The 13,189-nt window shown below is 45.7% G+C and overlaps 2 protein-coding genes across 3 annotated transcripts in view; one reads left to right on the forward strand and one right to left on the reverse strand.

Annotated features, from left to right (window-relative positions):
• znf106a (zinc finger protein 106a) overlaps positions 1-1,454 on the reverse strand; it is a 75,355-nt gene extending 73,901 nt beyond the window's left edge. The window contains exon 1 of the mRNA XM_048599762.1: positions 1,361-1,454. The gene's annotated coding sequence lies outside the window, so the exon portion shown is untranslated. The remainder of the gene's footprint in view (positions 1-1,360) is intronic.
• A 77-nt stretch (positions 1,455-1,531) lies between these two features.
• Positions 1,532-13,189, forward strand: part of LOC109937839 (synaptosomal-associated protein 23-like) — a 28,333-nt gene continuing 16,675 nt past the window's right edge. The window contains exon 1 of one of the 2 annotated variants that reach the window (XM_020536336.2): positions 1,532-1,645. In XM_020536336.2, coding sequence (XP_020391925.2) covers positions 1,567-1,645 — 79 coding nt within the window. In that variant the 5' untranslated portion in view covers positions 1,532-1,566. The remainder of the gene's footprint in view (positions 1,646-13,189) is intronic. The other variant, XM_048599765.1, reaches the window with a different exon arrangement.

Below are 13,189 nucleotides of genomic sequence, written 5' to 3' on the forward strand. Positions count from 1 at the left end.
TTGATTGGCTGACCTATTCAAGAATGTCTCCAAGGACCCTCTTCACCTCTCTACCAATCACCAGAGTGCATATTTGCATCCATAAGGTCACAAATTGACTTGGATTTAGCTAGCTTGAAAGTTAGGGCTAGTCATGCACTTCAGATGTTTTTCATTGAACAACATGCGGTTAAAAAAAAATCAGATTTTATCTTGAAACCATAATTGACTTCAACCATATTTCACTTCAAAGAAACAGGTTTGTGGGTTTACAGAATCAATCTTTTCCATACTGCCAACCAACTTAATCCATTTCTCCAACATCCTCACTCTCAACAAGAGGCCCATGCATACCTTTGTCATTTAGATCATGACCAGCCAACATAGAAAGCATTCTAACCAGATAGTATGGCAACTGCTCTGCCCAGAGCCAGTAAGGAACTGCACAGATTTATGAACACAGCCCATTCCATCACGCAAGCCAAACTTCCATGCATTGACTCCATCTACACTTCTTGCTGCCTTGGAAAGGCAGCCAACATAATCAAAGACCCCTCCCACCCAGGTTATAACCTCTTCCAACCTCTTCCATCAGGCAGAAGATACAAAAGCCTAAACACATGTACTAACAGATTCAAGAACACCTTTTTTGCCACTGTTATTAGACTTCTGAATGGATCTCTCAAATTTTATATTTAAATGTTGATTTTGCTCTTTGTGTACCTTTTTTGCAGCCTTAACTTTGTATTCTTCGCTGTGTTCTATTACCCTAATGCACTTTGTATATGATCTGCCTGAAATGCAGCCAAAACAAAACTTTTCATTGTACCAAGGTATATGTGACAAGAATAAATCAAACACAAAAAACTCAACCTACCTCTAGTGTTTCAGATTAAACATCCTTGGACACTCTTTCCCGTATTCACTTTCAACATGCATCTTTCTCCAGCTTCTCTCCAACCTCTCCTCATACCTATCCAGGAAACTCAACCCGGTCAACTGGTCCAATTGCAACCAATGCTTACCATCTTCGCTTTGAGGCCCATGTGTGCCAAAATTATAAACAGATCTCTCCCTTTAGGTGTTGTCTCCCTTACCTCAAAACTAGCAAATCGCATTTCTCCTCAAAAACAAAATCCGTGGGGAGGTGAGGTGATGGGATGGGGTGGAGGTGAAATGGGGGGGGGGGAAGATGGGGAGGGGGGGGGGGGGGGGGGGAAGGTGGATGGGATGGGGGAACGTTGAGGGGGAACAACCGGTGTGGGGGAAGAGGGTGTTGTGATTGCCGTGAGAGGATTTGGGGGTGGGAAACGGGTTTGTGCTGGTTGGAGGGTGGTCCCGAAGGTAGGGAGCGGTTGGGAGAGGAGCTAGAATTACTCACGGTAAATCGGCCTCTCAGGCCCGAGGCTGGGCCGCACCGCTCAGCGGAGCGCCGCCATCTTGCTGTGGCCGCGCTGGGGATCCTGGGAGGTGGAGCTGGGTAGCGAAACCGGCGTCACGGCGCACGCGCCGGCCGTGCGGTCCAGGCATGCGCAGTCCGGAGCGGGGCGTTCAGTGACGTCATGAGGCGCGGTGGTGGACGACGTCATGAGGCGCGGGGCATGCGCAGTGAGAGGGTGGGAATCGACCGAGACCGGAGAGAAAGGAGAGGGGTTGCGGTGGAGAGGTGAGTGAGAGGGAGGGTTTGCAGAATATGGTGGGGGTATAATGGGAGGGTGAGAGGGGTAGGGGGAGAGCTGAATTCTAGGGGAGGAGGTAGTGGTGAGTGTACTGGGAGGGCAAGTTCCAGTGGTTGGGGGAAAGAGAGAGGGGAGCTCCAGGGAGTGGAGTGAGTGAGTGAGTGAGTGAGGCCCGGGAGGAATATGGGGTGGGGGGAGATGGTTTAGCACCGGGCCCCAGTTAACAATTATTTGGACCAGTGTAGATTTATAAGGGAAAATCTGCAGGGAATTGTGAAGGCAGACTGTGTTTTACTAAACCTCCTGCAGTGTCACAACGATGCCACCCGAAGGTTGCAGGAACAGCAACTCATATTCCACTTGGGAACCCTGCAGCCCAATGGTATCAATGTGGATTTCACAAGTTTCAAAATCTCCCCTCCCCCTACCGCATCCCAAAACCAGTCCAGCTCGTCCCTGCCTCCCTAACCTGTTCTTTCTCCCACCTATCCCCTCCTCCCACCTCAAGCCGCACCTCCATCTCCTACCGACCAACCTCATCCTGCCCCCTTGACCTGTCCATCCTCCCTGGACTGACCTATCCCCTTCCTAACTCCCTACCTACACTCACCTTTACTGGCTCCATCCCCGCCTCTTTGACCTGTTTGTTTCCTCTCCTCTATCCCTCTTCTATCCGCCTCCCACTCTCTCCCTATTTATTTCAAAACCCCCTTCCCCTCCCCCTTTTCTGATGAAGGGTCTAGGCCCGAAACGTCAGCCTCTCTGCTCCTATGATGCTGCTTGGCCTGCTGTGTTCATCCAGCCCTGCACCTTGTTGTCTCGGATTCTCCAGCATCTGCAGTTCCTACTATCTCTGTGTTTGACTAACTTGCTTGAAATTTTGAAGGCGGGGACGATGCTGTAGATATGTCAATGTGGACTGGATGCCTAAAAGGCATTCAGTAAAGCACCGCGGAATAAATGCTGGAATACTAGGGGGTAAAATTAGTCGGCTGATCGGAAAATGGTAATGATGAACGTGGTTGCACATCAATGTTTCATTGACACAAGAGCGTGCACTTGCACAATTTCAAAATTTGCAAAATAGCCTTCAAGATGTGGGCAGGCAGGTGAAATTGGAAGACACGGGTGAGGTGAGAATGATGATTGCTCTTGACAAAAAAGGCTGCATTGACCCAGTGTGTATCAAAACCTCTCTCAACGAAGGCCAACATTGCATTTGCCTTCTTTACTGCCTGCTGCACCTACATGCTTACCTTTAGTGACATATCCTTTCTGACAGATGAGTGGCAAGTAACAATTGTGCCATACAATTACCATCTCCAACAAGAAAGAATTGAATGATTGCCATTCAATGATGTAACTGTCCCTGAAACCCCTATTAATGTCTTTGCGTCACCATTGAACAGAAACTCAACTGGACTCACCACGTAAATGCAGTGGCTACAAGAGCAGGTCAGAGGTGAGGAGTCCTGCAGTGAGTAACTCCCCTGACTCCCCAAAGCCTGTCCACCATCTAAAAGGCACAAGTCAGGAGTGTGATGGAATATTCCCTATTTGCCTGGACGAATGCAGCTGCAAGAACATTCAAGCTTGATACTAACCGGGACAAGGTAGCTCGCACAAACAGCCACTCCCTCCAATGCCAATGCTCAGAAGCAGCAGTGTGTACTATCTGTAAGCTGCACTGCAGAAATTCACCAAAGTTCCTTAGCGCCTTCTAAACTCATGACCACTTCCATCTAGAATGACAAGTGTAGCTGATGCATGGGAACACCACCCTTGCAAGCTTCCCTCCAAGCCACTTGCCATCCTGACTTGGACATATATTGCCGTTCCTTCAGTGTTGCTGAGTCAGAATTGTGGAAGTCGCATCCTTTCTACGAAATGGACTTTAGGTTTTCAAGTAGGCAGCTCACCACTACCTCAACTAGGTATGGACAATAAATGCTGGTCAAGCCAGTGACGCCTACATCCTGTAAATTTTGTTTAGGTTGTGACAAGTGAGATGCAGAGCAGTTAGACATGAAGTGATACACTTTGGCAGGGAAAAGAAGGAGGAGCAATATAAGTCAAAGGGTTCAATTGCAAAATGATTGCAGGACTAGAGTCCTGAGAGAATGAGGCAATAATAAAAACAGGAAGAAAGCGTGTGTTGTCACCATAGAAGATGTAAGGGCCATCTTCAAAATAGCTTTCAATCAGAAAATGGAAGGCAGAGACCAACTCAGAAAAATTACAATCACCAGGGAAGTACTATTGAGCAAATTGTTGGAACTGTGGGCTGACAATTCCTGGACCCTGCAGGGCTTCATCTAAATGTCTTTCAAAATGACTAATAGTTATCCATTGGTTTTAATTTTCCATAGCTCTGTAATTCAGAAAGTTTCTATTGGATTGGAAAATAGTGAAAGTAACTTTATTTAAAACAAAAAATGGCAGGAACCAAAAGCAGGCCATTTGACTTAACGTTTATCATAGGGACGATTACTAAAGACATTTAGGAAATTCAGACAGATTCAATGTGGTTTTGAGAAAGAGAAATCCTTTCTAATCATTTTATTGGAGTTCTTTGAGGAAGTAACACTAGTGATAGAGAAAGGGTAGCTGAATGTAGTGTACTTGGATTTCCAGAAGACATTTGATAAGATTCCGTATTAAAGGTTATTGCAGAAAATAAAAAGCACATAGTGTCAGAGGTAATATACAGATTGCCTGGCTATCAGAAAACAGTGGGGATAAATGGGTCATTTTATGGTTGGCAACATGGAACGAGTGGTACGCCACAGGGGCTGTGCTAGGGCCTCCAATTTTTACAATTTCTATGAATGATTTGGATGAAGGAACAGACAGCATGGTTGCTAAACTTGCTGATGGCCTACAGGTAGATCAGAAAAGGAGTTATAAAAAGGACGTAAGGGAGCTACAGAGGGATATCAATAGGTTAAGTGAGTGGGTGAAGATCTGGCAAATTTAGTATCAAGTAGGAAATTGTCCAATCTTGGCTCAAAGGATAAAAAGGAAGCATGTTATCTAAATTGAGTGTTTGTAGAGCTTTGAGTTCGGATCTAAGTGGTCTGTTTCCGTGCTGTATGACTGTGTTTCTGAGCGTTGTGCATGAACTACAAAAGGTTCTGCAGAGTCGTACCGTACTTCAACTCTTATCTCTACGTAGATGTCAGACCTGCTGAGTTTCTTCAGCAATTCCTGTTTTTGTTTTGCAGAAGCTGGGATGTTTGCTCACCCTTATCTTCTCTAAAGCCAATAGTTCATAACGTGACCAAATTCATGAGGGGTGTAGGCAGAGAAATCCTGTTCACATTAGCAGATGGTTGAGAGCAGGAGACACAGGTTAATGATAAAGGACTGAAGGTGCACTGAGGACAAGGCGTTTTACACAGTGAAGATTTAGCGTATGTACTGTGTGGCAGGGACAGATTCACTTGTGGATTTCTGAAGAAATTAGAAACGCACTGTTTTAAGATGTGCTAAGCTGGTTTTCTTGAGAGCCGTTACAGGCATCATGATGACTGAAAGGTACCTTTCTATGGTGCAAAACCTGAGATTGCAAGTACCCCCTCTGCCTGTCTCCCGACTGCCATGAGTCACCCCTTTTTCTCCCCCTGCTTGCCACCTGTAATCTCTTCATTCCCACGTCTCTCAAACATAGCACACATCACCCTAATCCCCCCGGCACCTCCACTCCAAAAGCAAAACTACCCCTACCTGAGGATCTGTGCCTCTGAACCAGGCTTTGCCAGGTGATAGTCCTATCTGTATGTTGTGTGGCTTGGGTCAGATTTCCAATGGAGGTGAGAGCAATGTGTTTCCACAGCAGGTGTTGAACCTGTCCTTGCTTAAAAATAATAAATGCAGGAGGAACTGAGCAACTGAGAGAAATAAAGTTTGTGTTTTGTGTCTGATAAGACACTTCCTCAAAGTTCCTTGATTGGTGTCTGGCTGACTCTGCCTTTAGTGTTCCCTCTGATCTATTGTTCCAGGGGATTGTTCGTTTGGGAGTAATCCAAATGCTGTAATTTGTTTGCAGCGCTGGCTTCAGGGCAAAGTGGGACTGTAGACATGTAAACAATACTTAAAAAAAAACAAAGTACTGCAATGATGGAAATCTGAAACAAGAACAGATATTGCTGGTGAAACTCAGCAGGTCTGACAGCATATGTGGAGAAGAAATAGTTAATTTTTTCAGGCCCGGTGAACCTTCTCCAGAAATTATGGTAGCTAGGAAAAGGTTGGTATATATGCTGAACATGGGGAGGAGGAAGGAGTAAATGATCGATGGGGATGGAGCTGAGAGAGGGAACAGCAGATGGGCAAACGAATGGGTAATGGTCACCCTAGTGACCATTAGTTCCTGACAATGGGTTGTTTAGTGGTAGGAGCCGATGTAACGACAAGACTTGGCGTGTGGGGGTTAGGGACAGGTGCTCACACACTAGAATTATTGAACTTGATATTGAATCCTGAAGGTTGTAGGTTTCCCAATCAGAAAATGATATGCTGTTCTTCCAGCTTGAACTGAGCTTCGCTGGAGCACTGTAACAAGCCTCAGACAGAGATGTTGGCTAGGGAACACCATGGTGTGTTGAAGTGGCATGCAACTGGAAAGTCGGGGTCCTTTTTATGGACAAAACTTGGGTGCTTTGCAAAGTGGTCCCCCAGTCTGGGTTTCTTCCAATGTAGAAGAGACTACGTTGTGAGCAGCAGCTGCAGTAGACTGGATTGAGTGAAGTGCAGGTAAATTGCTGCTTCATCTGAAAGGTATGTCTCAGGTTTTGGATAGTGAAGAGAAAGGAAGTAACTGGGCAGGTGTTGTACCTTCCATGTTTGCATGGGAAGGTGTCTTGGGGAGGTGTTGGAAGTGGAGGAGGAGTGGACCAGACTGTCCTGGAGAGAATGGTCCTTGCAGAACGCTGATGAGGGAGGAGAGGGAAGTATGTGTCTGGTTGTGGCATTCTGTTGGAGGTGGCAGAAATGATACCTAATGATCCTTTGGATGTGGATGCTGGTGGGGTGGGAAGTGAGGACCAGGGTGACCCTGTGGTTATTGTGCATGGAAGGAGAATGGGTGAGGACCGAAGTACAGGAGAGGGGTCGGACACGGCTGAGGGGGAACCATGGTACTGGGGAATCCTTGTTTCGAGAAAAGAAATGGATATTTCGGAGGCTCCCCTGTGAAAGTTAGCATCATCTGAACAGATATGACAAAGCCCGAGAAACTAGGAGAATGGGAAGGAGTCCTTGAAGAAAGTAGGGTGTGAGGATGTATAGTCGAGGTAATTTTGCGAGTCAGTGAGTTTGTAGTGGATTTTCGTGACCAGCTTGTCCTCAGAAATGGAAACGTGTATTGAGGAAGGGAGGAGTCAGATGGGCCAGGTGAAGTTGAGAGTGAGGTGGAAATTGGAAGCAAAATTGATGCATCTTTCCAATTCTGAATGAGAGGGGGAGGCAACAACGATGATGTCATCGATGTAGTGGAGAAAGAGTTGTGATTGGGGGCCAAAGTAGGACTGGAACAAGGAATGTTCCACGTACACCACAAAGAGACCGGCATAACTGGGGCCCATGCCTTTGATCTGAAGAAAGTGAGAGGAGATAAAGGAGATTTTTTTTTTTAGTGAGGATGAGCTTGCCGAGGTGAAGAAGGGTGGTGGTGGGTGGGAACGATTGGGGCCTTCTTTCCGGAAAGAAGTGGAGAGCCCTGAGACCATCCTGATAGGGGATGGTCAAGGGATTTTACTAACACAAGCTAATCCTTTCAGAAGCCAGGTGTAAGTGATGCGAGCTGTGCCTCACAAGGATGATGGGTCTGTCACTGACACAGCAAGAAACATCTGCCCAACAGTGCACATCTTACACAATTAACATGTTTGGCACAGCTCCCATTTGTAAATGTTGATACCGGGCATAAAACAACCTTCGTAATACTTTATGTTTCACTAACGGAGAACCATTGACTTCTCTTAATTGCATGCATATGTCAGGAAATGCTTTACTTTTGCAACTTTAATCAACAGACAACTCAAACTGAGCAACTATGACATGGAATGCAGGCTGTTTTAATTTGGCCTGTGTGCATCTGGAGCTGGCTGCTCTGACGTATTCATCCCTGTAGTCAAATATTGTTTTGAATAGTCCCCTGACTGATCAGTTAGCACTGAAATTTCTGATTGAGTATAAGTGCATCCAATCTCCAATACACGTTATCGAGCAATGGCTCAAACTCATCTGGTTCCATGTCCCTGGTTGTGAGGTTCTAACTGAACTAATTTGCATATACAGCATCTTTCACAACCTCTGAACAACCCAAGCACATGCAGTAAATGAAGTACTTTTGAAGTGACACGATATTGTAAAATAGGAAACACAACAGCTCCCACTCTCGGAATTGCTTTTTCTTTAATATGATGTTGGTTATGGAATAAATATTGATCAGGACAGCAATCTGTTCTTCAGATTGATGCAGTGTAATCTGAACAGGCACACGGGACCTCTATTTAATATCCCATCCAAAAGATGACGCTGCTAACAGTACAGCATTGGATTGACAGCACGTGTTCTTGGCTGAAGTGTCTAGAGTAGATCACCTTCTGACTTGGGAGACACACATCTGAGACAGGAGGCTATAACAATGACCTGGGTCATTCACATGTCCCTGACTGTCTGGTGTCTTGTCTCCATGACTGACAAAAATAACACTGGCTGCACTGTGCTGGAAAATATTAGTGTGCTTTCAGGATATCCTGAGTTCGGGACTGGTTGTGTTTACTGAATTGGGTAAAGCTGTATGTTGTAACTGTTCCAGAGCATTTTATTCATCATCAATTGCAATGTTTTCTCTTTGTGGGACATGTAACAAAATGGTGAATGAGGGTTTCGATTGTTTCTCCACTTAGCTCTTCCCATTTCCTTCATTTTCTGAGTCGAGCAGCAACCTGACCATTCTGAGTTCCTTGCAAATCCTGTGTGATCTTTTCAAATTTCTCTGCACATGCTCTCTTGGATACAGGACTTTGCTGTTTGTGTTGCTAATTGATTTATGGGCCTTTATGCAACAAACAGACAGCTGCTGCTTACATAGCCGAGTGTTGTGGAGAGTTGGCTGGGGGCCACTTGTCCCATCTACTGTTAACCTAGAGAGATGGTGAGGAACTATGGTTCAGTAGTGTGACTGCTCTACTCAAGCTCCCCCAGCCACCAGGGAAGGTTCTTATGAAGCTCAACACTTTTGTTTCAGGATGTCTCCAGATGCCAATTAAGTAATTTGTTTCAATGCAGGAAATATGACGTGGCTAAATTACACAGCGAGACTCAACAAACAACAATGCAATGGTAGATAAGTGGTCTGGTTTATGATGCTGACTGTTGAGGGAATATTGTCTGGCATAGTAGGGAAAATGCCCCTGTTCTTCGTGGAGTGCCATGGGATCTTCCTCATCCACCTGACAGGATAGGTGGAGCCTCATTGTGACATCTCCATCCTTACTACACTGGAGTATCAGCTTAGGTCTCATGCTGAAGTGTCTATGGTGGGACTTGAACCTTCTGGCTCTTGAGATGACAGTGCTGTCGACTGAGTCACAGTTAAGAGTTCAGAGAAGCAGTTGCAGAATGTAAATTTGCAATGCCTGCATGTTGCAGAAAGATGCAGGATTCTGGGCTGGCAGTAGCATGTGGTTAGCTCAGAAGTGTTTTTGCAAGAGTCAGCTCCAATGTAATGTCCAAAATGACCTGACATTTTAAACTGCCAAAGCTCTTGTTCAACAGACGATTGCAGATGGTGTGAGATATGTTTGAGTGTAAATGGTATAGGCCCCAGAATTCTCCTTCTGAAAAGTTTGTAGACTGAAGCGATATGTGGGAGTCCACATTGGGGTCTGTGTGTGGCTCTGTGGTTTGCAATTGTTTTCTTTTCTCATGCCCTCATTGATCTATAACAGGCTTTAAATCTTGAAAATGATGTATTTGCCAATTTTGTATGTGTGTACTCACTTTATATGCTGTGATAAAGAAGCTGTCTGACAGGATTTCTTGAATTAGGCAAGTAACAGACAAATTTTATTTTGCTAAAATCCACTCTGGTAAATTTATTAAAAATGTCAAAAAAAACTGCAGTTTGTGCGCAAATGTATGCATTCAAACCAAGCATGTAGTAGTGGCTAACTTTGGCCAAATTAAAATTTTATAAGAAAATACAAGATAAGTAAAAGTTCACTGGTTGTAGCTGTCCACAGCTATCTAGAGGTGGTCTTCGGCTGCATTTTATGGGTATAGCCAGTAATGACTGCTGGACATGCTTATTTTCTGCTTGCAGCAATATAGAGACTGTTCAACTCAACAACAGGGCTAGGAGAGGATAAGGGCTGCAAATGCTGGAAGTCAGAGTCTATAGGTGTGAGGCAGGAAAAGCATGGCAGGTCAGACAGCATCAGAGGAGCAGGAAAGTCAACGTTTTAGAACAAAGAGTTTCATGTCAGTTGTACGTTCAGTTTAGCTGATATCTATATGGTCATACTCATGTACATTGCACAAATAACTTCTGAGGGGTTCATTCTTAGTTAAAAGCTGTGAAGATGCTACAAAGCTGTTTACACATTTCCATGACTAATTGCCTTGGGTCAATTCTTCGTAGGCCCTGCATCTCCATCCCAGTGGGACATAATGTAGTGATCTAGTAAAGTTGGGAGCCAATTATTTTAATTTCAGTTTCTGTTTTAAAAAAAAATCCATTGCATGAAACTAAGACAATTATAAATTAACAGTTCAGAAAGTATAACAAAATGATGATAAGCATAACAATATAACCTTGTTTTACCCTGACAATTACATGTTCAGAGATGTTATTATACATCCCAGAACTTTGTGGAAAGTTGGGAAGAAAGGTGGTAGGGAAAAGCCAGGGAACTTAAGACTAGTGAGCCTTACATGGGTGTTGGGTAAGTTATTGGAGAGGATTCTGATGGGCAGGATTTACATGTATTTGGAAAGACAAGGACTGCTTAGGGATAGTCAAAATGGCTTTGTGTTTGGGAAATCATGTCTTACTAAATTAATTGAGTTTTTTTTAATGAGGTGACGAGGAAGATTTGAGGCAGAGCGGCAGATGTTATCTATATGGACTTTAGCAAGGCTCTCGACAAGGTTCCGTATGGCAGACTGGTTAGCGAGGTTAGATCACATGGAATCCATGGGGGAGCTAGCCAATTAGATACAACATTGGCTTGAAGGTCAGAGATAGAGGGTGATGATGGATGGTTGTTGATTGGAATGGACGCCTCTGACCAGTGATGTGCTACAAGCATCGGTGCTGGGTCCACTGCTTTTTATCATTTTATATAAATGATTTGGATGTGAGTATAGGGGGTATAGTTAGTAAGTTTGCAGATGACAGCAAAATTGGTGGTGTACTGGACAGTGAAGAAGGTTATCTCAGAGTACAACGGGACCTTTATCAGATGGGCCGAGGAGTGGCAAAAGGATTTTAATTTAGATAAATGGGAGGTGTTGCATTTTGGTAAGGCAGTTTGGGACAGAACTTGTATAGTTAATGTAGGGCCATGGGGAGTGTTGTCAAACAAAGAGACCTAGGATTGGTGGTGCACAGTAGACAGGGTGGTGAAGAAGGTGTTTGGCACGCTTGCCTTCATTGGTCAGTGCATTGAGTATAGGACCTGAGATGCCATGTTGCAGCTGTACAGGATGTTGGTGAGGTCACTTTTAGAATACTGCATTCAATTTTGGTCTCTGTCTGTAGGTGTGAGGCTGGAAAAGCACAGCAGATCAGACAGCATCTGAGGAGCAGGCAAGTCAACATTTCGGGCTGAAGTCCTTTGTCAGGACTGGGGAGGGTGAGGGGATATAAATAAATGGAGGGAGTTGGGGGCTGGGGGAAGGGCAGGAGAGATAGTGATAGGTGGATGCAGGGAGGGGCTTATTGTGATTGGTCCATGGGAAAGGTGGAGCAGATAGGTGTGTAGGACAGGTTAGATCAGTCCAGGGAGGTGAGGAGAAGGGTCAGGGATTTTTGAAGCTGATGAAGTCAATATTGAGGCCATTGGGCTGTAAGCTCCCAAGGTGAAATATCACGTATTGTTCCGCTGGTTCACTTTTGGCCTCACTCTGACAGTGGAGGAGGTCAAGGGTGGAAAATTCGTCAGGGGAGTGTGGGAGGGGGAATTAGAGTGGATGGCAACCGGAAGGTTGATGTGTGCAGAGTGCAGATGCTCCGCGAACTGGTCCCCAAGCCTGCGTCTGGTCTCCCCGATATAGAGGATACCACTTCGGGAGCAACAGATACAATAGATCAGGTTGGATAAGGTGCAATTGAATCTCTGCCGGATCTGGAAGGATTGTTTGGGGCCTTGGATGGAGGTGAGAGGGGAGGTGTAAAGGAGGGTGTTGCACCTCTTGCGGTTGCAGGGAAGGTACTGGGTGTGGGGGAGGGGTTGATGGGGAATGTGGAACTGATGAGGGAGTCGCAGACTGAACGGTTCCTGGGGAAAGCGGACAGGGCTGGGGAGGAAAGTATCTTTTTGGTGGTGGGAGTCTGGGTGTAGGTGAAGGAAATGTCGGAGGATGATGGGTTGGATTCGGTGGCTGGTGGGCCAAGGGGGGACTACCTTATTGCCGTTGCGGGGAGTGAGTTTGAGGGCAGAAGTGTGGGAAATGGAAGAGCGGTTGAGGGCATCCTTAATTACAGAGTGGGGTGGGGGAGGAAATTATGGTCCCTGAAGTAGGAGGATATCTGGGATGTCCGGGAGTGGAACGCCTCATCCTGGGAACAGATGGGCAGAGGCAGAGGAATTGGGAGTATGGGGTAACGTTTTTGCAGGAGGGTGGGTGAGAGGAGGTGTAGTCAAGGTAGCTGTGGATTGTCGATGGTGAGTCCGTTTCTGGAGATGGAGACAGGGAGGTCCAGGAAGAGGAGGGAGGTGTCCGAAATAGTCCAGGTGAATTTGAGAGCAGATTGGAAGGTGTTAGTGAAGTTGATGAACTGCTTGAGCTCCTCACGGGAGCACGAAGCTGTATCAATGTAGTCATTAACATAGCGGAGAAAAAGGTGAGGGATGGTGCCAGTGTAGTTGCAAAAGAGGGACTGTTCCACAAATCCTACAAAGAGGCAGGCATAGCTCAGGCCCATGCAGGTGCCTTTGGCCCCCTCTTGAGTTTGGTCTCCCTGCTATAGCAAAGATGTTGTTAAACTTGAAAGGGTTCAGAAAAGATAAAGATGTGCTGGGATTGGAGGGTTTACGGAGAGGCTGAATGTGCTGGGGCTGAGTTTTTTCCCCTGGAGTGTCGGAGGCTGAGGGGTGATCTTAGAGGTTTGTAAAGTCATGAGGGGCATGGTTGGGTGAATAGCCAAGGTCTTTCTCCCTGGGTTGAGGGAATCCAAAACTAGAGGGCATAGGTTTAAGGTGAGAGGGTTAGGATTTAATAGGGACCTGAGGGACCTCCTCTTCACACAGAGGGTGTATGGATTGAGTTGCCAAATGAAGTGGTAGAGGCTGGTATAA

The sequence above is a fragment of the Rhincodon typus genome, chromosome 8 (genome assembly GCF_021869965.1).
Source record: "Rhincodon typus isolate 14 chromosome 8, sRhiTyp1.1, whole genome shotgun sequence".
In the NCBI taxonomy this organism is placed as follows: domain Eukaryota; kingdom Metazoa; phylum Chordata; class Chondrichthyes; order Orectolobiformes; family Rhincodontidae; genus Rhincodon; species Rhincodon typus.